The sequence below is a fragment of the Xenopus laevis genome, chromosome 3S, assembly GCF_017654675.1.
Source record: "Xenopus laevis strain J_2021 chromosome 3S, Xenopus_laevis_v10.1, whole genome shotgun sequence".
Classification (NCBI taxonomy): domain Eukaryota; kingdom Metazoa; phylum Chordata; class Amphibia; order Anura; family Pipidae; genus Xenopus; species Xenopus laevis.
The window spans coordinates 37987544-38014449 of NC_054376.1; the positions used below are offsets into that span (position 1 = coordinate 37987544).

At 39.1% G+C, this 26906-nt stretch overlaps 2 protein-coding genes across 3 annotated transcripts in view; one reads left to right on the forward strand and one right to left on the reverse strand.

Annotated features, from left to right (window-relative positions):
* clpx.S (caseinolytic mitochondrial matrix peptidase chaperone subunit X S homeolog) overlaps positions 1–1167 on the reverse strand; it is a 30339-nt gene extending 29172 nt beyond the window's left edge. Inside the window, exon 1 of one of the 2 annotated variants that reach the window (XM_018255260.2) lies at positions 903–1167. In XM_018255260.2, the coding sequence (XP_018110749.1) occupies positions 903–960 (58 nt within the window). In that variant the 5' untranslated portion in view covers positions 961–1167. The remainder of the gene's footprint in view (positions 1–902) is intronic. The other variant, XM_018255259.2, reaches the window with a different exon arrangement.
* An 825-nt stretch (positions 1168–1992) lies between these two features.
* spg21.S (SPG21, maspardin S homeolog) lies at positions 1993–25183 on the forward strand. Its single transcript, NM_001095797.1, is given in 10 exon segments — positions 1993–2045; positions 8020–8108; positions 9935–10096; positions 12343–12423; positions 13304–13449; positions 14463–14571; positions 15910–16017; positions 18031–18171; positions 21535–23405; positions 23478–25183. Coding segments are annotated over 8 exon segments (933 nt in total). The 5' UTR covers positions 1993–2045; positions 8020–8045; the 3' UTR covers positions 21658–23405; positions 23478–25183.
* Positions 25184–26906: the final 1723 nt, after the last annotated feature.

A 26906-nucleotide genomic window follows, 5' to 3' on the forward strand; every position in this document is an offset into this window, starting at 1 on the left:
GGGGAATTCAAAGATGAAATGGAGAAAAGGCACAGGAGATAGCAAATGCTCTGTAATATACAATGAGATTCTTGTGAGCTTATCTGTTATCTACTGTGTATCCTGTGCTTGAATGGCTGCCCCCATGGCTACACAGAAGCTTGTTTATATAAACAATAGTAGAGTTTCTGATACAAACACACCAGTTTTACCAGTGCAGGGCAACTGTACATTAGATTAAACAGAATGTCCAAATTGATCTGAAATGGAATCCTGGGAGGCCATTTAGGTCCCAGACACTATATATAACATTGGTCTGGTTGGTAGAAATGGCACAATATACAATCTGGCAGCTTTCTATAAAACTACACACGGCGGCACATTTACTAAGGGTCGAATATCGAGGGTTAATTAACCCTCGATATTCGACCATCGACGTAAAATCCTTCAACTTCGAATATCGAAGTCGAAGGATTTACCGCATTTACTTCGATCGAACGATCAAAGGAAAAAAACTTCGATCGAACGATTAAATCCTTCGAATCGATCAGAAATTGTTTAGAAAGCTTATGGGGAAGGTCCCCGTGGGCTAACATTGGTGCTCGGTAGTTTTTAGGTGGCGAAGTAGGTAGTCGAAGTTTTTTTAAAGAGACAGTACTTCGACTATCGAATAGCCGAACGATTTTTAGTTTGAATCGTTCCATTTGAAGTCGTAGTCGAAGTAGCCAATTCGATGGTCGAAGTAGTCAAAAAATAAACTACAATGCTAAACTACAATTCCCAGAACAACCGACTAGACAGGGACAGGGTAAAGGGAGAAGGTCTCCCTTGGTGGACAACAGTGTAGTAAATCTGAATTCTCCTTGTGGCTGCCTAGGAGGTGACTGGAACTCGAAACTTCCGGTATCCGTGTCATTACTTACCTCTGTTTAAAGAACTGGCGATACTTCTGGCCGTACAGAAACAGCCGGGATGGGACATGGCCCCCCTACGGTCCGTCGAACGCACAAGATAAAAGCGTGGTGAAAGCCTGACACCGGCCAAGTGAGAACGTATTTGTTTGAGCCGTTGCTTAAGGCTGGGGACTTGAGTAAGTAGCAAAGAAAGACGGAGCTAGCAGCGGGGACACGGAACCAGGCCCAACTAGCAGCGACGGTCGTCAGCCCGGCGCACTGGACGTAGGTAACCAATCAGCGGCCACTTTGGGACTGAAAAAAAATGACAGCTTGACGTCAGCGTTCCACGCCTCGATTTCATACCTACAGATGAGTTATCTTGTTTTTAATTTTGTTCGAGACTGCTTAATACGCCAAGGATTCCAGATTCGCCTTTGACTAACATCCGACTGGGAAGAGGAAAGCGTGAAGCGGGGTTCACATTTTTAAAACCAAACAACATTTTCACGACCTTCTGTTCTTATGACTAGGATGAATAACTTTTGCCAGAATCCAATATGGCCTTTTCTCTTAAACGAAAGCAATATATATCCGCATCTTATTGGATAACGAGGTTCACGTGACTTGTGCGTATTTGTGTGCTGGGTATAGTAAACCGGAAAAAAGTAATTTCAAAGTCAACAGGTTTGGGTTAGTCTCCACAATGCAGATCTAAATTAGTATTCGTTATATAATATTATCACTGGCATTAAAAAAAGTACGGCACAGGCAATGTTTAGTCACTCACACTCTTCACATAAGTCCCTATCCTTGTGGAGCTAACCAGTGTACGCACAGTTTTATCAAGTTTGGTTATGAATTTATAACAGTGATGACTATAGTAAGTAGCTGAAGGGGCACGTCACGTGACTAGAAAGTTCAAATTTTATTGTAAATGATATTCCTTAGCTTACACGTCAGCTACAACAACTATCGCGTAGGTAATCATTATACTCGGACAAAGGACGCTTATAAAATCCAGAAAATAAATAAACACGGAGCACATGATGTATCACGTGATTGGCTCTCCGTCTCCACGCGCGTCATTTTCTTCCTTCAGCGCCTGATAGAACCCGGAAGCAGCTGAAAGCAGGGAAGACTGAGAGTGGGATCGCAGTCGGCGCTTGAAAGGTACTGTAACAGGCAGCACGTGTGTTTCTGCTTGATGTATATGCATAGTTATTTGTGGTTTTTGAGTTATTTAGATTTCTATTCAGCAGCTCTCCAGTTTGCAATTTCAGCCACCTGGTTGCTAGGGTCTAATGTCCCCTAGCAACCATGCACTGATTTGAATAAGAGACTGGAATATGAATAGGAGAGGGCGGGCCTGACTAGAAAGAGGAGTAATAAAAAGTAGCAATAACAATACATTTGTAGCCTTACAGAGCATTTATTTTTTAGATGGGGTCAGTGACCCCCCCTCCATTTCAAAGCTAGAGTCAGAAGAAGAAGGCAAATAATTAAAGGGGACCCTAAGCAACAATTCCAAATTCTTTTCTGTCATGTTAGTTGACCAAAATGAACTTCTCTTACACTATATTTATTATTATTACATTTTGTTTCCTTCAGTCTTGCAATGACACAATCACAGCAAGCAGCCAGGAGTCATTTTGTGGACACTGTTATTAAGACAAATTGTGTATCCCCCCCAAGAATCTCGTGTATGCACCAGAATGGGGGGCCTAATGCCCACGCGCAGTGCCCTACACAATTATAGAGTGTGAGCAGGGAAGGGTTAATGTGAGGAGGGCAGTGACATGTCTGAATTGCTAAATGTAAAGTGAAAGTAATTATATAACAAATACTATTCTAAATATGTTAAGCTCAAGTATAACCCAAACCTGTTTATTTTGAAATTACTTTTCCGGTTTACTATACCCAGCAAACCCTAACACTTTTGACTAGGTTGCTATACATGACTTGGATTTAAAATAACTTTCAACAACAGCAAAAATATTTGATAATTTTGCCTTAGGCATAGAGGCGTGGAAAATAATATTTGATATTTAACGAAATAGTAGCTAACATTGCTTTTCACCTACAGAAAGGGACACCAAGATGTATTAAAATCAGTGTTCAGTTTACAAAGCAGATGCAAAGTCTCATTTAATGTATACAGGCATTTTGGGCTCCACTACTGAAAAAGGACCTTTCTGAAATTGAGAAAGTCCATTGAAGAACATCTTTCTCCAGGTTTCTCCAGTATGAAAAAAATCTGCTATTAATTACACTAGAAAAGACACTTAGGGGCAAATGTACTTATGGTCGAATATCGAGGGTTAATTAACCCTCGATATTCGACTGCCGAATGGAAATCCTTCGACTTCGAATATTAAAGTCGAAGGATTTACTGCAATTCATCCGATCGAACAAATAATCGTTCGATCGAACGATTAAATCCTTCGAATCGTACGATTTGAAGGATTTTAATCCATCGATCGAACGATTTTTCTTCGACCCAAAAAAGCTTAGAAAGCCTATGAGGACCTTCCCCATAGGCTAACATTGACTTCGGTAGGTTTTAGGTGGCGAACTAGGGGGTCGAAGTTTTTTTTTTTTAAAGAGACAGTACTTCGACTATCAAATGGTCGAGCGATTTTTAGTTTGATTCGAAGTCGTAGTCGAAGCTCGAAGTAGTCCATTCGATGGTCGAAGTAGCCAAAAAAAACATTCGAAATTCGAAGTATTTTTTTATTCTATTCCTTCACTCAACCTAAGTAAATGGGCCCCTTAAAGTGGGGAATAGGTTCACTAAAATAAATACTACAGTTAATAAAATGCAAGATTACAGTAACCCATAATATCCAAGCCACATGTTCACTACTAGTAAAACAGATTTAGGGGGTTATTAAATCTGATTTTTTTTTTCTAGTCGGACTTTCAAAGAGGAAAAACACAATTTTTTCGTGAAAAAAAAAACCTCCATTTGATGGTGTTAAAAGTCTGAATAAAAAAAGTACTCCAACTCAGACCTGTGAAGTCATTTAGAAGTCAATGGCAGATGTCCCGTTGACTTAAGATATCCTGATCTGCACTGGGTTTTGTTCAATAATCTGAAGATTTTGTGGTTTTAGGCATCAAATCCAAAAAAGTCGACAAATTTGAATTTTTTCACAATTTTATCGAGTCTTTTCCCGCATAAGAAATTTTCGTGAAAATTTATGATAAATAGGGGGGACAAGTCAGTGCAGATTTGGTCAGAGTGGTTTCAGAAAACAGAGAAAATTTCAGATTTTCATAAATAACCCCTTAGTGTATACAATACATTTTGGACCCCATTACTCAAAAATGATCTTTGTAAAATAGAGAAAGTCCAATAAGGGTATGAAAGGTCTCTCTGGTATGTAGAAAATCTGGGATTAAGCATACCTCCCAACATTTTGGAAGTAAAAAGAGGGACAATAAAAAAATTTCCGCACGTAGCGCAGCAATTTTTTGTGGCCACACCCCCTAATTACCATGTTCGTTTTACAAAATTTGGCAGGTTATGAAAGTTTGAAAATATTTCTCCTTATCTAAACTGTGTTTTTGTGTCTCAAAATTGTTACAAAGTATCTTATTTGCACCTGTTAGCTGTTCTGGGCTCTCTGCTAAAAGCCAATTAAGTGAGAAACTTTGTTTCTTTTTCTGGCTGTTCAGTGCAGAGAAAAGAGGGACTTTCCAGTACAAATGAGGGACTGCGGGTTGAGCTGTCAAAAGAGGGACTGTCCCTCCGAAAAACGGACAGTTGGGAGGTATGGATTAAGTACACTTGAAAAGGTGCTTAAACTTGAATTGGAAATATATTTTCACCTCCTGCTGTTCTGATTGTTCAGGCTCTGTCGGGCCAAAAGAACTGAACAAATGACCGGTGGCCATTCTGTATATGGCCCCTCATGAGGTTTCTGCCTGTTCAGCCCAAGGGCCACTTGGTTGGCTAATGTGAGCGATCAGTCTTTGTATGCGCATCTTTAGGGAAAACAATCGCTATATTTAGTTCTATTTGTAGGTCTCTGTACTGTAAACCTCACCTTCATGCAAAACTGTGAATGCATTTGTCTTACCTTGCGTGTTGATCTGTCTGTGTGATCTTCATATACAAAGGTAATAGTATCATTCATACTTTTGCTTTCTGTTGTTTAAAGTTATTTTAAAACCAAGTCACTTATAGCAGCCTAGTCAAAAGTGTTAAAGCTTGAGTCACATGTATTGGTTTGCCTTTAATACTCTTTTATACAACAGCCTTCTGTAAGCAAAGCATAGACGAAGCCCTGCAGTTTAGAGTCTCTCTCTCTCTCTCTCTCTCTCTCTCTCTCTCTCTCTCTCTCTCTCTCTCTCTCTCTCTCTCTCTCTCTCTCTCTCTCTCTCTCTCTCTCTCTCTCTCTCTCTCTCTCTCTCTCTCTCTCTCTCTCTCTCTCTCTCTCTCTCTCTCTTTTTTTTTTTTATAAAAATTGACAAATGGGCACAATGTTATGTTATCATTGGCACTGAGGATTGGATCAGACTAATTTGGCCCATCATAGTCAAACAAGCAGATTTTGCTATGTATGTCTGACTTCAGGAGAAGCTTTTGATTCTTCTTTGGGTTTAAGTTAAATGGTTTTGAGTTCAATTTTTTTGTAATTGGGACATAGTATTAAACTGCAGTCTCTGCTATTATCATTATATTTCCAAAAAGATATATGGATTGCACACTCCATCAAAAATGTATTGTATCAAAACACTTACATATTAGCAAGCAGCCCTACACGTTTCGACCACCTTGGTGGTCTTCATCAGGGGCAAACACACATTAAATACAAGAAAGATAAAAGCGCCCTTTTTATCTTTTTTTGTATTTGATGTGTGTTTGCCCCTGATAAAGACCACCAAGGTGGTTGAAACGCGTAGGGCTGCTTGCTAATATGTAAGTGTTTTGATACAATACATTTTTGACTTTTTACATAAGACTGAGTGTGCAATCCATATATCTTTTTGGTATTATGTTTATTGGGAGGCTTTATTTGGGCAGTCTCCATGGGATTGGCACCTCAGCAATTGTCCTTCTGGGTGTGTGCTTTCCAAATTATACTTTGATTATCATTATATTTGTCTAATATTTGTCAGTATTTATACACAAGGACCTGTACAACCAAAACCAAAAATATAATTTGAATTAACAGTTTTTTTTTATTGCAATGAGTTTGCCATTACATGCTGCATCCAGGCTCCTTTTATCAATTATTAAAATAAAGCCCTGATGGGTATGTCGTTTTCACTGGAGACTTAAAACACATCATTTAATGTACCCGCAAATGTCCTGCTAGAACAGTTCAGATAGTGTCGCCATTTATAGGATTTTGTGCGTTTCTATTTTCATTTTTCATGATATTTGTATATGAAAAAACGTGAACATAGAAATGCACAAAATCCTAGTAATGGTAACACATTTTTTTGTAACCAAAGTATAAATGTGTTTAGGGTGTTCTCTGTATGTATCTGTGTTCAGGGACTCTTTACAAACCACCTTAGGTTTCCCTGGATGAGCTGTGGTGCCAGTAGAATTGAGTGTCATGCCATTGATTGCAGGGTCACCTCCACCACCTCACTAATTTAAACTTCATTTTTTTTTAAACTTGTTTTGACGGGAGTGTGAGGAGCAGAGAAAATGGCACCTTTTCTTTAGGGAAGTAATGACATCAGAAAGATAGCACAATAATAACATGAAACAGTTGAACTTGCCAAACAGAGATTAGTTCATTCACATGACTGCAGCTGGAATGTGATGCAGCAACAAGATGAGTATCTGTGTGTGGTTGATTAGGCAGAGGCCAACATTTTCATACATTTTCTTAAACTAATTCTGACAGTTTTCCACCCCATTCATTCTAACCCTTCTAGCACAACTGCCTTCTTCAAAGCTTTCTAAATTATCTGATAACATACACATTCACCCAGCAATATGCAAGGGGAACATGCTACATAGCCATGTGTATAGCACAACACATTTACAGCAATCACATATCACCTGTATCAGTACTTGTGCCAGTGGAGCTTACTATCTAAAGTCCTTAAAGCATCTGCACACGATTGCCAATTTTATCAGGAGCAAATTAATCTGCCTGTGTGTTTTTTGAGTGTCAGAGGAAACCCACAAAGACACAGGGTAAACATACAAACTCTGGGTTTGCACACTCACAAAAAAAATCTTTGTATATTTATCAATCAATAAATTGCACAAACAAGTCTCTCATTTATCAAAGAAACGTTAGTTTTGTGCCCATATTCAATAGATTGTTTCCAGTCCTGTGAGTACTCGTTCTTGATAATACGTTTAAGGATTGCACACAGGCATTTACTTGACTAATTATTTCGTGAGTGCCGGCATTCCGCAAGTGTGTGTGTGTTGTGTGTGTGTATATATATATATATATATATATATATATATATATATATATATATATATATATATATATATATATATATATATATATATATATATACACACATAGCAATGTCATCAAGTAAAGATACATACCACAGTTTGTGTGAAATCAAGGCAAAAAAGAAACCGCAAGCAGTGGATACACTTGCCAGCAATGAGAATTAACCCCAACATTTCGGCGTAATAGCCTTTGTCAAGGGGAATTCCTTTACGCCGAAATGTTGGGGTGTCTTTTAAAAAAAAATGCATAGGCATTGGTTTTTGAGAAAACGGACTTACTCTTCACTGAGATTCCATAGTGGCACCATAAAATACATTGGCTTGATTTACTGTGGACTGGACAAAATCGCAGCATTCTACTAGTGTGCACAACTATCACAGTAACTAGTGCAGTTCCACAGAACTCCACAATGCCTTATTTTATCAAAATAATTCTATAAATAGTGTCTCTCTGTCCCATTTAGCCTTTACATACAATATATGATGATTTCCAGTAACAGGTTAGAGTATTGAGCAAACATAGGGAAGTGTATGTCAGAAGGCACACCTTTTCCAGCCTGATAAGAAGGGAGGCTTCCTGATTATAGTGCAGACACAAGGCTTCTTTGTGTGTGTGTGTGTGTGTGTGTGTGTGTGTGTATGTGTGTGTGTACTTTCTGCCTTTTGAGCCTGACTCATCACATGCCTGCCTCTTCTCTGCAGATCTGCCTCTCTGGTCACACGGCACGATGGGAGCCATCAAAATCTCTCCGGATTATAACTGGTTTCGCAGCACAGTTCCCCTAAAAAGGGTAAGTAGGATTCATATGGCACTAGAGAGTCATATACTTATGGCTTATACTTCTGTGCTGGAATTTGTCCTTTACATTCTATGGCGTAACTTATTGACTTTGCTCACATAAGTAGGAGCCAGGATGTGTTCAGCATTACATTTCCAGGCCTGGAGCGACGGAGCCCAGGGCAAAGCAGGAAAACTAGGGCACAAAAGCTCTGTAAATCAGACCTATTATCTGTGACATTTAGGGGCAGATTTATCAAGGGTCGAATGTCGAAGTTAAAAATACTTCTAAATTCGACCATCGAATTGAAATACTTCAAATATCGAAGTCTAAGTTTTTTTGATCGAATTTGGGTATCCTGCAGTCGAAGTAAGATCGATTCGAAAGATTTCAGCGAACGATCGAACGATTTTACTTCGACTTCCAAAAACTTAGAAAAATGCTCTAGAAGGTCCCCATAGGCTAACATAGCACTTCGGCAGGTTTAATTTGGCGAAGTATTGAAGTCGAAGTTTTTTTTAAAGAGACATTACTTCGATTATCGAATGGTCAAATATTCTAACGATTTTACTTCGAATCGAAGTCGTAGTATCCTATTCGACGGCGAAGTAGCCAAAAAATTACTTTCAATTTAAAAAATTTTTACTTAGAAAATTCCCTTGAATTCACTTCGACCCTTGATAAATCTGCCCCCTAGTCTCTTGTTAAACTACAAATGTCCGATTTCACCAGCAGGTCGAAGCCACAGGTTGGGCATCACTGGTGTAAACAGTAAAGAAAATCTTACAATCATTACAGTTATAAGTATGGGATTTTCTTCTTACTCTGGGAAACACGTTTACCAAGGGTCAAATTCATGAGAGTTTTCTAAAACTCCAATAAACTCCCATGAACTCAAATTCGACCAATCAAAATGTATTAATAAAATCGAATTTCTAAAACTCAGATGAATAGAATTGACCAGAAAACTCGAATCGAATCCAGTTAGGATTTAAAAAACTCCAAAAAAAAACTTGAGGAAGGCTGCAAACAACTTAAAATTGATCCCTGGGCCTCACCCATTGACTTAAACAGTAATTCGGCAGGTTTTAGTTGGCGAACAGTCGAATTCGAGTTCTTAAAGGGCCAGAGTATGATAAATCTCGAAAATTTTATTACATTTTTTTTAAAAACTCGAATTAAATTTGAATAACTCCCTAGTCAAATTTGACAGTTTTGGCCACTCGAAAATTCGAATTTTCAATTCGACCCCCTAGTGTATTCACTGCCCCGGAGACCATTCTGAGGCTGGAAGCCAAAGCACTTTTTCTCCCTCTTCTGCGCTACTGGCCCTGTAAAGTTAATATTATTTGAGATTCAATTAATTCAATATATACCAGTGCAGACTTGTTTATTGTGCTTCGATATCAGGGATGTTAGCTCCAAGCACCCTTTTTATAATGCACCATCAACACCACACAAAGGGCTCCCAGCTATACAAAATATGTGTGGACTTCTGGCATCTAAAGGCAACAGTCGAAGCTGGAGTTGTAATGGGATACTTTTAGGAAATTGTGATGGGGTGCAGAAAAGTAGCATTGTCTGCAGGGCGAGAGGAAAAAAAACTGCAGCTTTAAATTAACTTTTAATGAAGTAGAGTAGACCGCGAAAGTTGGTTTTGTTCTTCTAGTTCTGTGTTTCTATACTTAGACCATAGGGCGGAAAATGAAAGTGTCTGGAATTACTGTGTGTCTGCCAAAAGCAAAGAGAGATATAAACAGATGGTGGGATAATTGTGGACAGTAGCTCTTATATGTTGGATTTTGACATTCATTTATGAGCTGTGTTTTGTTCTGTAGATCATTGTGGATGATGATGACAGCAAGGTGTGGTCTCTTTATGATGCCGGCCCCCGCAGTGTGCGCTGTCCCATTATATATCTGCCTCCAGTTAGCGGCACTGCTGATGTCTTCTTCCATCAGATCCTGGCACTGACTGGCTGGGGCTACAGAGTTATTGCTGTGAGTAAGAAATCACATAGAACTCCACACCTCTGACTAAAAGTGAAGGTCTAACATTAAGCCTCAATTACTTTATCCTCTCTTTATTCTTACAAAACATAGAGTGTAAAATTGTCTGATACTGATACCACTTTCATTGCTGGTTTCTAAAGCTTGGCTATAAATAAAATACATCTGTACCTGGACTAAAAAGACATTTTAAAGATATGCATTTGTTTCCTTTATTAAAAAACCAAGAGTTACGGATGTGTCATCAGTAGTGTAACCTGCAGTCAAAAGAACTCCTAAAAGCTGAGAGGTTTAGCTCTCTGTTAGGGTTATAGTTAATAGGCTTAGCACTTCTCTGCAGTTTAGTGCTTGGAGCATTTACTTTACCGTGGATACTGTTGCAAGATTAGCATTCTGTCAGAATTAGATAGAGTTGGTTGTGGGAACTCGCTGTGTGCCACAAAATATAAATCAGGAATACCTATCTTTCAATACCACCAGCCCATGACCTACCTCAACTATATTGATGATATAGTTAATAAAGTACCCCCTATTGTAAAATATAAGGATATTATAAGTCACCGAGGAGTTCCGAAGGCCTCGTGTTTTTATACAGGTCATGGAACTCCGAGGTTACTTCTAATATCCTAATATATTCCAACAGGGGGTACTTTTATTTATTATAATGCACATGTTTTGGTGAGTCATGTGACAAAAATTACATCACTACTCACCGTGTATAACGGATGACATCACTAGTCACCGTTAATAAGGATATAATACACGAAAGCTATGAATGTTTATGACTAACTCGGCGAGTACTGATGTCATCAGTTATGATGTAATTTCTGTCACATGACTCACTGAAATTTGTGTATTCTAATAAATAAAGTACCCCCAGTTGCAGAATATGAGGATATTAGAAGTTACCTCGGAGTTCCATGACCTGTATAAAAGCACTCGGCCTTTGGCCTCTTGTTTTTATATGGTTATGAAACTCATCGGTAACTTATAATATCCTTATAATTTACAAGAGGGAATAATTTATTCACTATATCATTTACAAAATATTGTGTATTATATTGTAATAAATCAAACTGCAGGAGAGAAGGAACACACCCACCCACCAGGGAAAATAAGTATTGAACACATCAACGTTTCTCTCAGTAAATATATTTGTTATGGGGCTTCTGACATGAATTTTACACCAGAAGTCGGTAATAACCCAAGTAGTCCACACATACAAAGAACTCAAAACAAATTATCCATAAATGAAAGGGATGGTTCAACCTTCAGTTAACGTTTGGTATGTTATAGAATGGCCAATTCTAAACAACTTTTCAGTTGGTCTTCATTATTTATCTTCTATAGATTTTTAATTATTTTCTGCCTTTTTCTGACTCTTTCCAGCTTTCAAATGGGGGTCACTAACCCCATCTAAAAACAAATGCTCTGTAAGGCCACAAATGTGTTATTGAATTTTTAAATATTTTGAAAACGGTTGAATTCTACTTTAAAACCAATAGCTGATAACATACACCCATAGTGAAGGAGAAATGTATCATGCTACTACTAAATACTGTGACTGACTTTAGAAAAGTTAACTCTCTGGCATAGTTAGCGCTAGTAGTTTTGGATATTTACACAGGCTCAAGCTAGAATTATTAGCAATCTAGTTTGTGGTAGAAGAGCTAGCTCTTCATTATGGTTAGTGTTAGGTTTAACTCTCCAGGGTGGGGGGTAAAATTTGTTAGTACTTTGTCCAGGTTAGTGCTAGAATGGTTATCTTTCCAGAATATTTGTACTAGAAGGTTTAGCAGAGGTTTAGCTATCCAATATCCATCCTTTAATATGTTATCCACAAGTCGACCTTTAACATACGACTGCAAACAGCCTGCATATCATGCTGTATAAAACAGTGTTGGGAAACATCACCACTTGTGTTACCCATAGCAACCAATCTGCAAATAGATATCAAAAGTTACCAACAAGCTTTTATAAAGCAAAGATCTGATTGGTTGCTATAGACAACATCACTGGTATGGTTTTTTCTCCATTGTTTTACACAGCATGATGCCTAAGGCTCCAGAGTGTTGGTGCACAGTCAGTTCAGAGTTTAAGCACCCGCATGTTTTGTATGGGAGCTCCTCTGTGCAGTCTATTATAATTTTTAATATGATCCTTGTCCTTGAAAACTAATGAATCTCAGTATTGTTTGAATTGAATAAATGTAATGTGACTAGTGCTGCCCATTTCAGCTCCAGTACCCTGTTTATTGGGACCACTTAGAGTTTTGTGATGGATTCAGGAAACTACTGGATGATTTGCACTTGGATAAGGTGAGCTATTCTGGATAACACTTCTCATTTTACTGTAGTAGGCCATTATAATCACATTATAATCACTAGTCACCAATTATTTTCTCTAAACTATGCTTTTACCTTGATTTTTATTCCGTTTATGTACACCTACCTTAACTATTCATTATATTATATTATTCACTATACTTAAGTGTCCAACTTAAAGGAAAACTATACCCCCAAAATGAATACTTAAGCAACAGATAGTTTATATCAAATTGAATGACATATTAAAGAATCTCACCAAACTGGAATATATATTTAAGTAAATATTGCCCTTTTACATCTCTTGCCTTGAACCACCATTTCATGACTCTATCTGTGCTGCCTCAGAGATCACCTGACCAGAAATACTACAACACTAACTGTAACAGGAAGAAGTGAGGAAGCAAAAGGCAGATCTCTGTCTGTTAATTGGCTCATGTGACCTTACATGTGGTTTGTACATGTGCACTGTGAATAATACGATCTCAGGGGGCGGCCCTTATTTTTTTAAAATGGCAATTTTCTATTTATGATTACCCAATGGCACATACTACTAAAAAAGTATATTATTATGATAATGGTTCATTTACATGAAGCAGGGTTTTACATATGAGCTGTTTTACTCAGTATCTTTTAATAGAGACCTACATTGTTTGGGGGGTATAGTTTTCCTTTAATGCTTCAGTATGAGGCAGCTCCATAGATGATTATACTCTTTGCCCATTCTTGCTCTCTGTGGGAATTCTGATCAGATATTATATTTGTCTTGCCTGTTAGCATCAGGAGATTTGGTGCCTCCTAATACATTTTAGAATATGTACTAAGGCATGGTGCGTATTTTTATCTACTCACTTGTTTTATCCATTGCTTGCAGGTTCATTTATTTGGAGCATCTCTTGGGGGATTCCTAGCTCAGAAGTTTGCGGAGTACACTCACAAGTCTCCCCGAGTCCAGTCCCTGATACTCTGTAATTCATTCAGTGATACCTCCATTTTCAACCAGACCTGGACAGCAAATAGGTATTGCATTTATCACTTTACTGCTTAGCGTCATAATAATGTAATAATAATAATGCCACGCCTAGACATGGAGTTCATAGTATCGATATGCAAAAAATTGTCTATGTTTTATTTCGAGATTTTGAGCGCTGCTAAAGGAGAGTAGTAAAGCGGATGGTGAAGATAGATCTTAAAGTGTAAGAATGATGTTCGATAGGGTAGGTAGTTGATGACAATGTGTTTGATGGTTGTAGATTGTAATTGATGGGGATAGATTGTTAAATGGAGGGTATGGTGTGGATCATATTGGCTGATGCTGTAATGTGTACGATTAATTTGAGGGGTAATTCGGGGCTTATTGTGAGGGATTAGTAGGAGACAACAGCGTAGAGAGAAGTTGTGTATATGGGAAGGGTGAATGTTAGATGAGTAAGGATGATTAGATTTGATGCATGAGGAGCTGTAGAAGGGTCAATAGGTGGGAGAGTGGAATAGGACATTGATGGTATCAGTGGGATAGCATTCTGGTGTCATAGCAGGGCTAAGTTCTAAGATAGAAAGGGACAGAGATGTAAGGATGAGTTCATGAGAGCTGTGTGTTGTAGTGCGTCAAGATGAAGGCAGATCAAATTTAGAGTGTGAAGACTTATGTGGTGAGGTGTAGCGAGATGAGACAGTATTTGATGGGTGGAGAGACGAGGTGCTGGAAGAGCTGGGAATAATATAGATATAGTTATTGTCGGATAGATGCAGGACGAGTGTGATTGATTCGTGATGGCCGTCGCGCGGTGGGGGGCTTATAAAAGCTGCGTCTTTATTCTGCTTGATGTCAGTAGTGCTATATTATTTACATTACTTGTCAGATGATATGCTTCATTATTGGGCATATGATAAGTCCGGAGTAGAGTGGTGATTATGACTCGTAGGTGGAGATATGATGTTAAGTACATAGGATGCTTGTGTCCCGTGAGGGGTATTGGAATTATTCTATTATTTGTGCCCTCGTTTTCTGACAACATATTTCTCCTTTCCAGCTTCTGGCTTATGCCGGCTTTTATGCTCAAGAAGATACTGCTGGGGAATTTCTCCTCTGGCCCAGTGGATCCAGTCATGGCAGATGCCATTGATTTTATGGTCGACCGGGTAAGAAACAAAGATGCATCTCTTCTGTTTATATTTTCTTTATGAGCTGGAAGCCAAACCTACACGATAATACACAACTAGCTGTCTATGGGTATATAGATACAATACTTGCACAGGAAAACAGCTGTTGCCTGGGTTGTTTATGTATAAAAAAAAAGTGTGTCTAATGCAGAGAGGCAGTCCAGTTCATTGCTGTCCATACAGAGAGCTACAAAATGGAGCAAGTATTTCCTTTTTCAATATTTTTATAAGGGATGCATGAATCCACTATTTTGCATTCGGCTGAACACCCAAATCCTTCAAAAGATTCGGCCGAATACCAAACCGAATCCATATATGCAAATTAGGGGTGGGAAGGGGAAACATTTTTTACTTCCTTTTTTGTGACAAAAAGTCACACGATTTCCCTCCCTGTCCCTAATTTGCATATGCAAATTAGGATTCGGACGGATCCGAATCCTGGCCGAATCGAATCCTAACTGCATCCCTAATTTTTATTCATGTGTCCATCAGAAAAATATACGATTGTACATTGCATATAGAAGCAGATATGTAAATACAGAGATCATAGATATTTCTTGGTTCCACTGTATAGCGTTGATCAGTTCCTTATTGGGCACATGTTTTTATAATCAGAAAATATACCAACAATAAAATAAAAAGAGAAACAATCGAAAGAAAAGAGAATAACAACAATAATAATAAAAAGAAAAGAAAACATTACTTTGGAATTATATTGTTCGCACATAGTTTTACACCTGATTAAATCAAGTTGTAGATAGGACTAAACTGTCTTCAGGTTATATGGAAATATTCCTGTTGGTAGGAACAAGTATTTTTGAAGTCATATTGGCTATTGTGGAAATAGGTGATAGTGGGATAGAGCAGTTCAGGAGATTTTTTTTTAAAAAAACTTTATTAACAATTATCCTAGTTGCTTTCTTTCAAGTAAAATATATGTTGTATAAATAATAAACATTTATTATAGATATTAGGGATGCACCGAATCCAGGATTTGGTTCGGGATTCAGGCTTTTCCAGCAGGATTCGGCCGAATCCTTCTGCCAGGCCGAACTGAATCCTAATTTGCATATGCAAAATTGTGGATTCATTGCATCCCTAATAGAAATTGGGGCCAATTTGTTTGTTTTTTTTAATCTCTTTCAATGTGTAAACAGTAATATTATATATAATACAATCCATTGATCTTGTTTGTACAGTTCTTTTGATGGAGAAATGCAGATGGGTTAATCTGTCCTGGAACCTATTTTGCCTCAGAGTAGGATTTTTCTATGAAAGGAATGTTGAGCAACTGACTGTCATTCTTTGTGTTTACAGCTTGAAAGCCTAAATCAGAGTGAACTGGCCTCTCGCCTAACCCTCAACTGTCAGAATGCTTATGTGGAACCTCACAAGATCCGTGACACTGCAGTTACCATCATGGATGTAAGTCTTCTTTTTCAGTTGGCTTATTTTTGCAGAAGGAGTCTTTGTTTTTTTGGTGAACGTTCTTGACATACTTATTATCGCTCATCAAGTAGCCATTTTCACTTGCTGCTATTGTACAGATACCAGTAGTGATTGCCAGTTTGTATATATAAGAATGTATGCATAAAGATAAAATAATCAAAATAAGTCTGACAATCGTGTGATAGGTTTTCTTGGCTTTAGGTGGATCTGCATTCAACCTATTTTATAAGTATTTGACACATTACAAAATGAATGGTACAGGCTGCCAATAATGTCTGGACCGATATTCAGAATAGGGCCAGGCACGTTAAAGGATAAGTAAACCTTTAAAATAAGTGAATGTAAAATTGATGAGGGGGCTATTCTAAGCACTTTTGTAATTTACATTCATTGTTTATTATTCTTGAATTCCAAGATATTAAAGTATACATGTACTGTTAATATTAATGAATTTTGTGGCAACAGCGCCACCTGCTGGCCGGTTTCTGACCACTAAGTATTCAAGGAAATTGTCAGGAGAAAGAAAGAGGCTGCTCTGATGCTCTTCTGCTTAGGAAAGGTTTGAGAGAGGTTTTTCATTTTTTTCCTAAGCCGAAGAACATCAGAGCAGCCTCTTTCTTTCTTTGTCCTGACAATTTCCTTGACTGCTTGGTGGTCAGAAATGTACTTGTCCCATATGAGCAGATGCGGACATCCCGCTTTCCTGATACATCCCCCAGGTAGAGTTTCAGCACTGATATTTGGTTATCTTATAGCTGTGGCCCTCAGTACTGTTCATATTTTTAAACATAAAAGGCATCTAAACTGCCAGAATACTTACAGATATCCGACAGAAATTTTCTAACCTGTCCGATCGACCAAACGACCGATCTCCGCCGGACGAAAAATGTCGGGACACTCCACACACGTTCAATGAGATTCGTACAACGATTCGTACAATGAGATCTTTGCGTCTATGGCCAGCTTAAAAGTCCACAAAGCGTTTGATGCAGCATTTCAGTAAAGACACAATAGTAACGCACTTTTTCTTGTCTATAGAAATCTTTCCCGACTTCCAGGGAAAATGTAAAAACGTCCTCTTTAATGTAGAGATGTTATTGGAAAATGTCATTGATTTCATACCCTTATTGTTTTACTTTATTTTATTAAGCTTTTTCAGTGTACACATTGGGCTATTTTTAAGACGGCTTTTGGCTACTTTTTTGATAGTCTTTGGCTGGTTTGAAATGTAAACCTGGCAACCCTGATCCCAGGATAGAGTCCTGTGCGAGTCCATTTTTTGGAACCCGTACCCGCAACCCGGACCCGCAACCCGCATTCTTACTCACTTGGACCTGCTACCCGTCCTGACCTGCAAGTACCTTATCCGCAACCTGGACCCGCGACCCGCTGACCGTCAAGAATCAGGAAGTGCTGTCATTGTAAACCGGAAGTGACATCATCGGAAGTAGGCGTGGTCAGAAAAAAAGGAGTAAAACAGGAAGTGCTGTCATTGTAAACCAGAAGTGACATCATCAGAAGTAGACGTGATCAGAAAAAAGGAGTAAAAATCTCTATTGAGAACACCCGCGAACCCGCAGAACCGCCGACCTGCAACACCCGCAACTTCTACCCGCAACCTGCAGGGTACCGCAGGTTTTTGCAGGTTACCCGACCCGCTGCAGGACTCTATCCCAGGACATGTTCCTGAGACTAATATAGCAGTACGAGACTGATTTAATTCAACTCATAGGATACCTCACCGCCTATTGCTTGCAGAGACTCTACCCTGGAAGCTCACTTGTGCAATAGGTTGGCACTTTACTGCATAAATTCTGGTCCTATCCAGTAGTTCAAAAATGTTGGGATTCTGTCCTATCTATAATGCAGACAGAACTGTTACTGGGCACTAAAACTCCTTCTTGCCCATGTACCATCATTTACGTTAACAAAAATCTGATCTCTGACTTTATTTCTTTATGTGTTTGAATGAAACCTTTATCTTGGTAGGTGTTTGATCAGAGTGCGCTCTCCATGGATGCCAAAGAAGAAATGTACAAGCTGTATCCCAATGCCCGCAGGGCCCATCTGAAAACTGGGGGTAATTTCCCCTATCTATGCAGAAGTGCGGAGGTCAGCCTCTATGTGCAGGTATTCCCTGAACCCTATAAATAGAACTGTGCCTGTTTCATGCTTTGCAGTCTGCTGTAAATTCTTTCATGAATGTACACGGCAGGAATGATTTATTTTTTTTATATCCAGCTCTCATTAAAGGAAAACTAAACCCTAAAAATGATTGTGGCTGGAAATTCCATATATTTAGACTAAGCTTAATGGGATACTGTCATGGGAAAACATGTTTTTTTCAAAACACATCAGTTAATAGTGCTACTACTCTTTACTGCTGTACTGCAAGTTGGAGTGATATCACCCCCTCCCTTTTTCCCCCCAACAGCCAAACAAAAGAACAATGGGAAGGTAACCAGATAGCAGCTCCCTAACACAAGATAACAGCTGCCTGGTAGATCTAAGAACAGCACTCAATAGTAAAAACCCATGTCCCACTGAGACACATTCGGTTACATTGAGAAGGAAAAACAGCAGCTTGCCAGAAAGCATTTCTCTCCAAAAGTGCAGGCACAAGTCACATGACCAGGGGCAGCTGGGAAATTGACAAAATATCTAGCCCCATGTCAGATTTCAAAATTGAATATGAAAAAATATGTTTGCTCTTTTGAGAAATGGACGTCAGTGCAGAATTCTGCTGGAGCAGCACTATTAACTGATTCATTTTGAAAAAAAATTTTTTTCCCATGACAGTATCCCTTTAAGTAGGAGAGATAACAGCCTGCAGGCACAAGTCACATGACTGGGGCAGCTAGGAAACTGACAATATGTCTAGGCCCATGTCAGATTTCAAAATTGAATATTAAAAAAATCTGTTTGCTCTTTTGAGAAATGGATTTCAGTGCAGAATTCTGCTGGAGCAGCTCTATTACGGTAACTGATTCATTTTGAAAAAAACATGTTTTCCCATTAGAGAGATTCTTGAGCAGTTCTAATCACTGGAGGGCCTTATACATTTTTACTCGTCAACATGGGCGTCCACAGAGGGGGGCAAGAGGGGTCAGTGCCCCCCCCTGGGACCAGCAGACTGACCATCTGTTTATTCGGGCATTTTGTAATGTGGGCCGCTCCTGATCTATAATGTTCATTTCAAACTGTGGGCTCTAGGACCGCTCCTCCGTCCCAGCTCCCACTGTGGCTCCGCCCCTTCCACTCGTCTCCGTTCTCATGCTGTGCTGTGTGCAGGCCTGCCTGCCTGCCATCAGGGGGGAACAAGGAAGAAAGTTTTGGGCCAGGCAGGATTTAGGCTCAAAGGGGGATTAGCCAGCCCCCCTTACGAGCGTGGACATCACTGATGCCGAAGACGGAAGTACAGGAACTGATGTGGTAAGAAGGGGAAGCCAGCAGTCACTGTGCTTCTCAGGAATCTCTTTAGCCTGCACTCTGTCTCTCTCTACCCCTCTCTCTCTCTGAGTCTTTGTTTCTCTCTCTGCCTCTCTCTCTCTGTCCCTCTGTCTCTCTCTCGCTGCACTCTTTCTTTCTCTCACTGCACTCTGTCTCTCTCTGTGAGTCTCTGTCTCTCTCTGCACTCTGCCTCTCTCACTACACTCTCTCTTTCACTGCACTCTGTCTCTCTCTGCACTGTCTCTCTCTCTCTCTCTCTACTCTGTCTTTTTCTCTCTCTGCACTCTGTTGTTCTCTGCACTCTGTCTCACTGCACTCTGCTTCTCTCTGCATTCTGACTCTCTCTGTGAGTCCCTCTCTTTCTACAGTCTCTATCTGTCCACCAATGAAGTTTTTTTTTAACTTTTATGGGGGGCCCCTATCCTAACCACCAATTGTTTTTTTTAACTTGTATGGGGGTCCCTGGTAACCAGTGGGTTTCTAGTGTTTGTTTTATCTCCCATGTTTGTGTGGCTTTTATTACTGTGGTGTTGGGTCTGGGACTGTCATCTAGATTATGTAGGTACCCAGCAGAATGAATTGTAAAAAAGAACATGTGGCTACATGGGGTATTTATGCATGTACTTGCCCCTGTGCTATCTGTTTGTGAGTTCTGGGGGTATTTATACATGTACGTGCCCCTGTGCCATCTGTTTGTGAGTTCTGGGGGTATTTATACATGTACTTACCACTGTACCATCTGTTTGTGAGTTCTGGGGGTATTTATACATGTACTTACCACTGTACCATCTGTTTGTGAGTTCTGGGGGTATTTATACATGTACTTGCCCCTGTGCCATCTGTTTGTGAGTTCTGGGGGTATTTATGCATGTACTTGCCCCTGTGCCATCTGTTTGTGAGTTCTGGGGGTATTTATACATGAACTTGCCCCTGTACCATCTGTTTGTGAGTTCTGGGGGTATTTATGCATGTACGTGCCCCTGTGCCATCTGTTTGTGAGTTCTGGGGGTATTTATACATGAACTTGCCACTTTGCCATCTTTGTGTAAACTAGGGTTGCCACTTGTCAGACAACCGGTATTTTGAAGGGTTGCCCGGGTCAAATTAGGGAAACTGTGCAGGATTCCCTTGATTGACCCGGCGATCGGCTGATCGCCGTGGCATAGCTCCACCCCTTGATGGCAGTGACACACCCACCTATCTCACAGGCCCGCCCACAGATGCCTCCTTGCCCCACCCTGGAAAATTTTCTGTGGACACCCATGCTCGTCAATGATGCAAAAGGGCTAGACATTAATTTAGCAATTGAGGGCCGTGTTAATGGCTAAAATGCCATATTGTATGTAGTGAATTTATTACACCAGCCTAAAGTTTCAGCTTGTCAATAGCAGCAATGATCCAGGACTTCAAACTTGTCACAGGGGGCCACCATCTTGGAAAGTGTCTGTGACACTCACATGCTCAGTGGGCTCTGAGCAGCTGTTGAGAAGCTAAACTTACGGGGTCGTCGCAAATTATCAAGCACAAAATGAGGTTTGTCTGTAATATAAGCTGATGCTACAGGGCTGATTATTAAATTCTGATGCTAGTTGCACTGGTTTCTGTGCTGCCATGTAGTAATTATCTGTATTTATTACTAATCAGCCTTATACTGTGACATTTCTATTCTATGTGTACTGTATATTGTGAGTGGGTCCCTAAGCTCAGTAAGTGACAGCAGCACAGAGCATGTGCAGTGAATCAGTAGAAAAGAAGATGGGGAGCTACTGGGGCATCTTTGGAGACACCGATTTTTACTGCTAAATGGCTGTGGTTGCCTTGGGCTGGTACAGAAGCACAAAACATAATGTACAACATTTCTAGCTACTTCTTGAGTTAAGCTTTACTTCTCTGGACTCTGTGGCTGATATCTTTAAGTCAGTAATGTCCTTACTATTACAGGCTGTATTAACAACCTTCTTGTCTTTTGAAAAGACACATTTGATCCCTTTTATGCGCCATGTTCCTAACTTGGGCTTTTCGTGACTTTTTTTTGACTTTCAGATTCACCTGCGACAATTTCATGGTACAAGATATGCAGCAATCGATCCTGCCATGGTGTCTGAAGAGGAGTTGGAAGTCCAGAAGAGCTTTCCCCAAACCACTGTGGAGGCAGAGGAAAGTTAAAACTCTACCACTATACCCTTAAGACTTTACTTCTACTACATCTCTCCCAGCAGACTTTTACCTCCTGGTGATGTCTGTCTGACACAGAAGGAATGACTATAAACTATACACAGCAAACCCCACACTCACAACCTCCCAGCAAGAAAGAACTGCACCAACAGCAAATCGTTTTGGTCTCTAGCAATACTGGTGGCAAGAATACGGACCAATGAATTACTGTTAAAAAAAAACAACTGACCAATACTCTTGCTTCTTGGGCATAATGAAGCTCTAGCCAGGCTTTAATTGATTCTGTACATTAGATCACGTGATCATGAAAGGGGTAATGCCTTTCAGTGATCTTTGTGTGTTAGAGATTTCAGCCACACAGTGGTTAATTGAACAATTCCACAAATGAATTCCATTATCTGGACTTGCAGTATTGAAGTGAGTGTCCTAAAGGCCTGTATCCTTGGACTAGGCTGCTTTTACTACTTGTAAGACCCTCGATTTTTTTTTTTTTTTTTTTTGCTGCTACACGTCCTCATTGCTAATGTAAAACACTTAGGGGCAGATTTATCAAATGTCGACTAGGGAATAGTCCAAATTCAATTTAAATTTGAAAAAAAAATAAAAATTTATCATGTCTCTTTAAAATTCGACTTCGACCATTCGCCATCTAAAACCTGCTGAATTGCTGTTTTAGCCTATGGGGGACCGCCTAGAACCTTTGGAATCAATTGGTGGACTTCAAAGTTTTTTTTTTTGGAAAATCTAATTACATTGAATGCGTTATTCTTTCAATTCGTACGATTCGAATTCGGCCGAATATGGACCTATTCACCAAAAAAAAGCTTTGTGGTTGTTCTTTTTGAATTGAAAAAAGTTCGAAATTCGACCCTTGATAAATATGCCCCTTAAGGTAAGTACCACTGCAGATATTGTAAGGTTGCATACAATAGATTTGATTTATGCTTTGCTGCCTGCATGACATGGTGATGATAAGTCATTGCTACAATAAGTATTATAGTCGGGAGGTTTAGATGATGCAGAAATCTTGTGCTACTTATCAGCTACACAATGGCTACTTTCATATTGGAATCCCTGTTTTTTTTCCCATTAACAAAACCAGAGCTTCTGTATAACAGTCTCCAAGTTATCTGAATAATGCATGAATGTTGAATTAGGGCCAAGTGATGTTTCTTAGTCCTGCTTCATTCATCCCAAGAGAACATTTCTCTCTGCAAATCACATGGAAGGTTTTAGTTAGTAATAGGGGTGCACCAAATCCACTATTTTGGATTCGGCCGAACCCCGAATCCTTTGCGAAAGATTTGGCTGAATACCAAACTGAATCGGAATCCTAAGTTGCATATGCAAATTAGAGGTGGGAAGGGGGAAACGATTTTACTTCCTTGTTTTGTGACAAATAGTCCCTCCCGCCCCTAATTTGCATATGCAAATTAGGATTTGGTTCAACCAGACAGAAGGATTCGGCCGAATCTGGATCCTGCTGAAAAAGGCCGAATCCCGAACCAAATCCTGGATTCGGTGCATCCCTAGTTAGTAACCCATTACTGTTACTTCATGCCCCCTGTGTTGTATGATGCAGGCCAAGGAAACCCAGGCTTAAGATTGGATTGTATTAGGAACACTTCAGAATTCCATAGGCCCAGTAGGCATATGCTATTCAATGTGACTTCTCCACCAAAACTGCTGTTACAGGCAACTATAAATACATTATATAGTAAATAAAGGAGCCCTATTATTATTTATATATATATATATATATATATATATATATATATATATATATATATATATATATATATATATATATATATATATATATATATATATATATATATATATAGTTTTTATACAGGACATGGAACTCAGAGTTAACTTATAATATCCTTATATTTTGCAACAGGGGGTACTTTATTTATTATAATACACAAATTTCAATGAGTCATGTAACTGAAATGACATCAGAACTCACCGTTTATAACTGATGACATCAGAACTCACCGTTTATAAGTATATAATTTACAAGATATTCATGGCTTTTGTGTATTATAAGGATATTATAAGTCACAGAGTTGTTCCATGACCATATGCTTTTATTCAGGTCATGGAACTCCGAGGTAACTTCTAATATCCTCATATTTTCCAACAAGGGGTATTTATTATAATACACACGTTTTAGTGAGCCATGTGACAAAAATGATCAGAAATCACCATTTATACTGTAACTGATGACATCAGAACTCACCGTTTATAAGGATATCATTTACAGGATATTCGTGGCTTTTGTGTATTATCTATAGAGAGAGAGAGAGAGAGAGAGAGAGAGAGAGAGAATACACAAAAGCCATAAATATCTTGTAAATGATATCCTCCAAGTGACTAGTCATGTCATAAGTTATAAACAGGGAGCAGCGATGCCGTTTCTGTCACATGACTCACTAAAACTTGTGTATTATAATAAATAAAGTAGCCCTTGTTGGAAAATATGAGGATATTAGAAGTTACCTCGGAGTTCCATAACCTGTATAAAAGCATATGGTCAGGGAACAACTCTGTGACTTATAATATCCTTATATTGTACAATAGTAGGTACTTTATTTACTAGGGGGTACTTTATTTACTATATACATATATAATGTTTCTGTTCTCTTATCTGTGTATCATGTGCCTTTTCTCCTTTTACAGCTTTGAATGGCTGCCCCCATGACTACACGGCAGCATCATTATGTAAAGAATTATGTATAAAAGTGTTGCTGAAACAAACGCACCATTTTTACCAGTGCAGCACAACAGTACATGATATTTTCTTTAAACGCTTTAATTTTTTTGGTGTTACTGTTCCTTTAACGGTGAGCACATTGTGCGGTAAACTATATAGCTCTGTGCAGCTGGACATAACTACATGTGATTTAACGATTGAAGGTCTAATTTGCCGAGAACCGTTGCAAACTGGGTCAAAAAGTGACTCCTAAAAAAAAACTGTTGCCATGTTAACTTGTGCTGGGGACATCTGTGTCCAGGGAAAGACTGTGTTGCTGTAGTGGGGAATGCAACTATAGGTGTCATTTCCTAGTTCCAAGTATCCTGAAAAATTACTTTGCAAGCGGTTCATCATCTTGGGATGACAGTATCCCTTTAAGAGCTATGGATAATCATCTGTTCATGTCGGACTATAGTTTTTTATAATTGGTGTAAGGGCCAAGTCATGGCTGGAGAGAATCCAACGTTTGAGTGCCTTATTCATTTTACTGTCTGTCTGTGCATTTAGTAGTATTTCTGCCTCTGTATATACTGTACTGTATATATAACAATGTAGAAATGTTGTTGGGCCTTTAATTGTTTTGTGTTTTATATTATAAAGTGCCAATGAATATTATTTGCTGAATAAACAGCAGTATTATCATTTGTATATTGTTTAAATATCCTGTTACTTTGCGTAAGCAATAACAGATTTGTTTTCATCAGACCCATGTTGTGTTAAACCTTTGATAATTTCGAATAAAATGAAGCCAAGATATTGTCCTGGACAGTTTTTTTCTCTGTGGTTCTATAGAGGCCAGGATGGATAATAGGACTTCAGGAAAAGCTCTGGTGAAACCCAGAACAAGTAATATTTGTTCTGCAACATACAATAGAGTAATGAGTAGTGAAAGTCACAGCCATTCTGGGCCCAGGCAGTTTCTAGGTTTAAGGGGGGCCCAGCCATGATGCAGAAGAAACTGCTCAAGAAAAGAAGGATGAAGAAAGGATGATTCAATGAAATTGCAACAAAGTGAAGAAGACTGGAAAATGAAGAGGAGAGGGTCTGAGTTGAAAGATACGGCAAGTAATAAAAAGTAACAACAATAAAATTGTAACTTCACAGAGCAATAGTGTTTTGGCCGCTGGGGCCAGTGACCCCCCATCTGACAGCTAGAAAGAGAAGAAGACAATTCAAAAACTATAATAAAAAAAAAATTGAAACTGAAGACCCATTTAAAAGATGCTAAGAACAGGGTGTTTTATCACATATTAAAAGTTACTTAAAGGAACAGTTCAGTATAAAAATAAAAACTAGGTAAATAGATAGGCTGTGCAAAATAAAAAATGTTTCTAATATAGTTAGTTAGCCAAAAATGTAATGTATAAAGGCTGGAGTGATTAGATGTCTAACATAATAGCCATAACACTACTTCCTGCTTTGCAGCTCTCTAACTCTCTAGTCAGTCAGCGACTTTCCACTGATTGGTTACGAGGCAGTAACCAATCACTGACTTGAGGGGACATAACTTCAGTGAGTTTGAAATTGATCCTCCGCATTCAACTCAGATTCAAAAGCAACAGATATGACCCATGTGGCCCCCTCAAGTCACTCATTGGTTACGGCCTCGTAACTAGGGATGTCAGACGCAAATTCGCATCAAATTTGTCCCGTTTCACATTGCCATAAATTTCCCGCAAAAATCCAGTGTCGAAAAAATTTTGACGCCGGTGCCCATTTTGACAGTGGCGTAACTACCGGGGGAGCAGGGGGTGCGATTGGGCCAGGGCCCGCACCCCCTCTAGTTACGTTGCTGTTTAATTCCGCAAAGTCTTTAATAAGAAATAACTTACAGATTCTCCGATTGCGCTCCTCTTCAGAAACGGTGACAATTCATCGATTCCCTGCCTTCTATAGGAGATAGCCAGGGAGGAGAAATAGAGCGCGGCACAATGGATTGTCGTCCTGTGGCCATTTCTGAATTGGAGCGGAAGCGGAGAATCTGTAAGTAATCTCTTACTATAGACTTTGCGAATTTAAAATTAAAAGGTGTTTTTTTTTTTCGACAAGTAGAAACAAATTTTGTTAAGTTACTGGTCCTTAAAAAAAGTAGTGTTTCTGGCTGATTTATTGAAAATTTCTCCAAAAACCCTACTGGTCACTCAGAACACTGCACTGTAGGATAGGAACCAATCAGCAGCCTGGCTCACCTGATAGGGAACTAAGACTTGTCTTTGCCTGTGTAAATGCAGGGCTGTGATTGGCTATCCCCCCTCTGCTGTGTTTCTGCCAGTGACTTATGACACGCCCACCTCTCATTTGAAACATTGACATAGACGGTAGCAGATCTATAGGGAGCTCCGATAAAGGGGCAATTTTTTAAGATAATGATTATTTTTATTCTAAAGTAAAACCAGCACCATACAGTATTCATTATTGCCTACAATATTAGGGGTTTTCACTTATCCTATATGTCTCCTTTAAAGGGGTTGTTCACCTT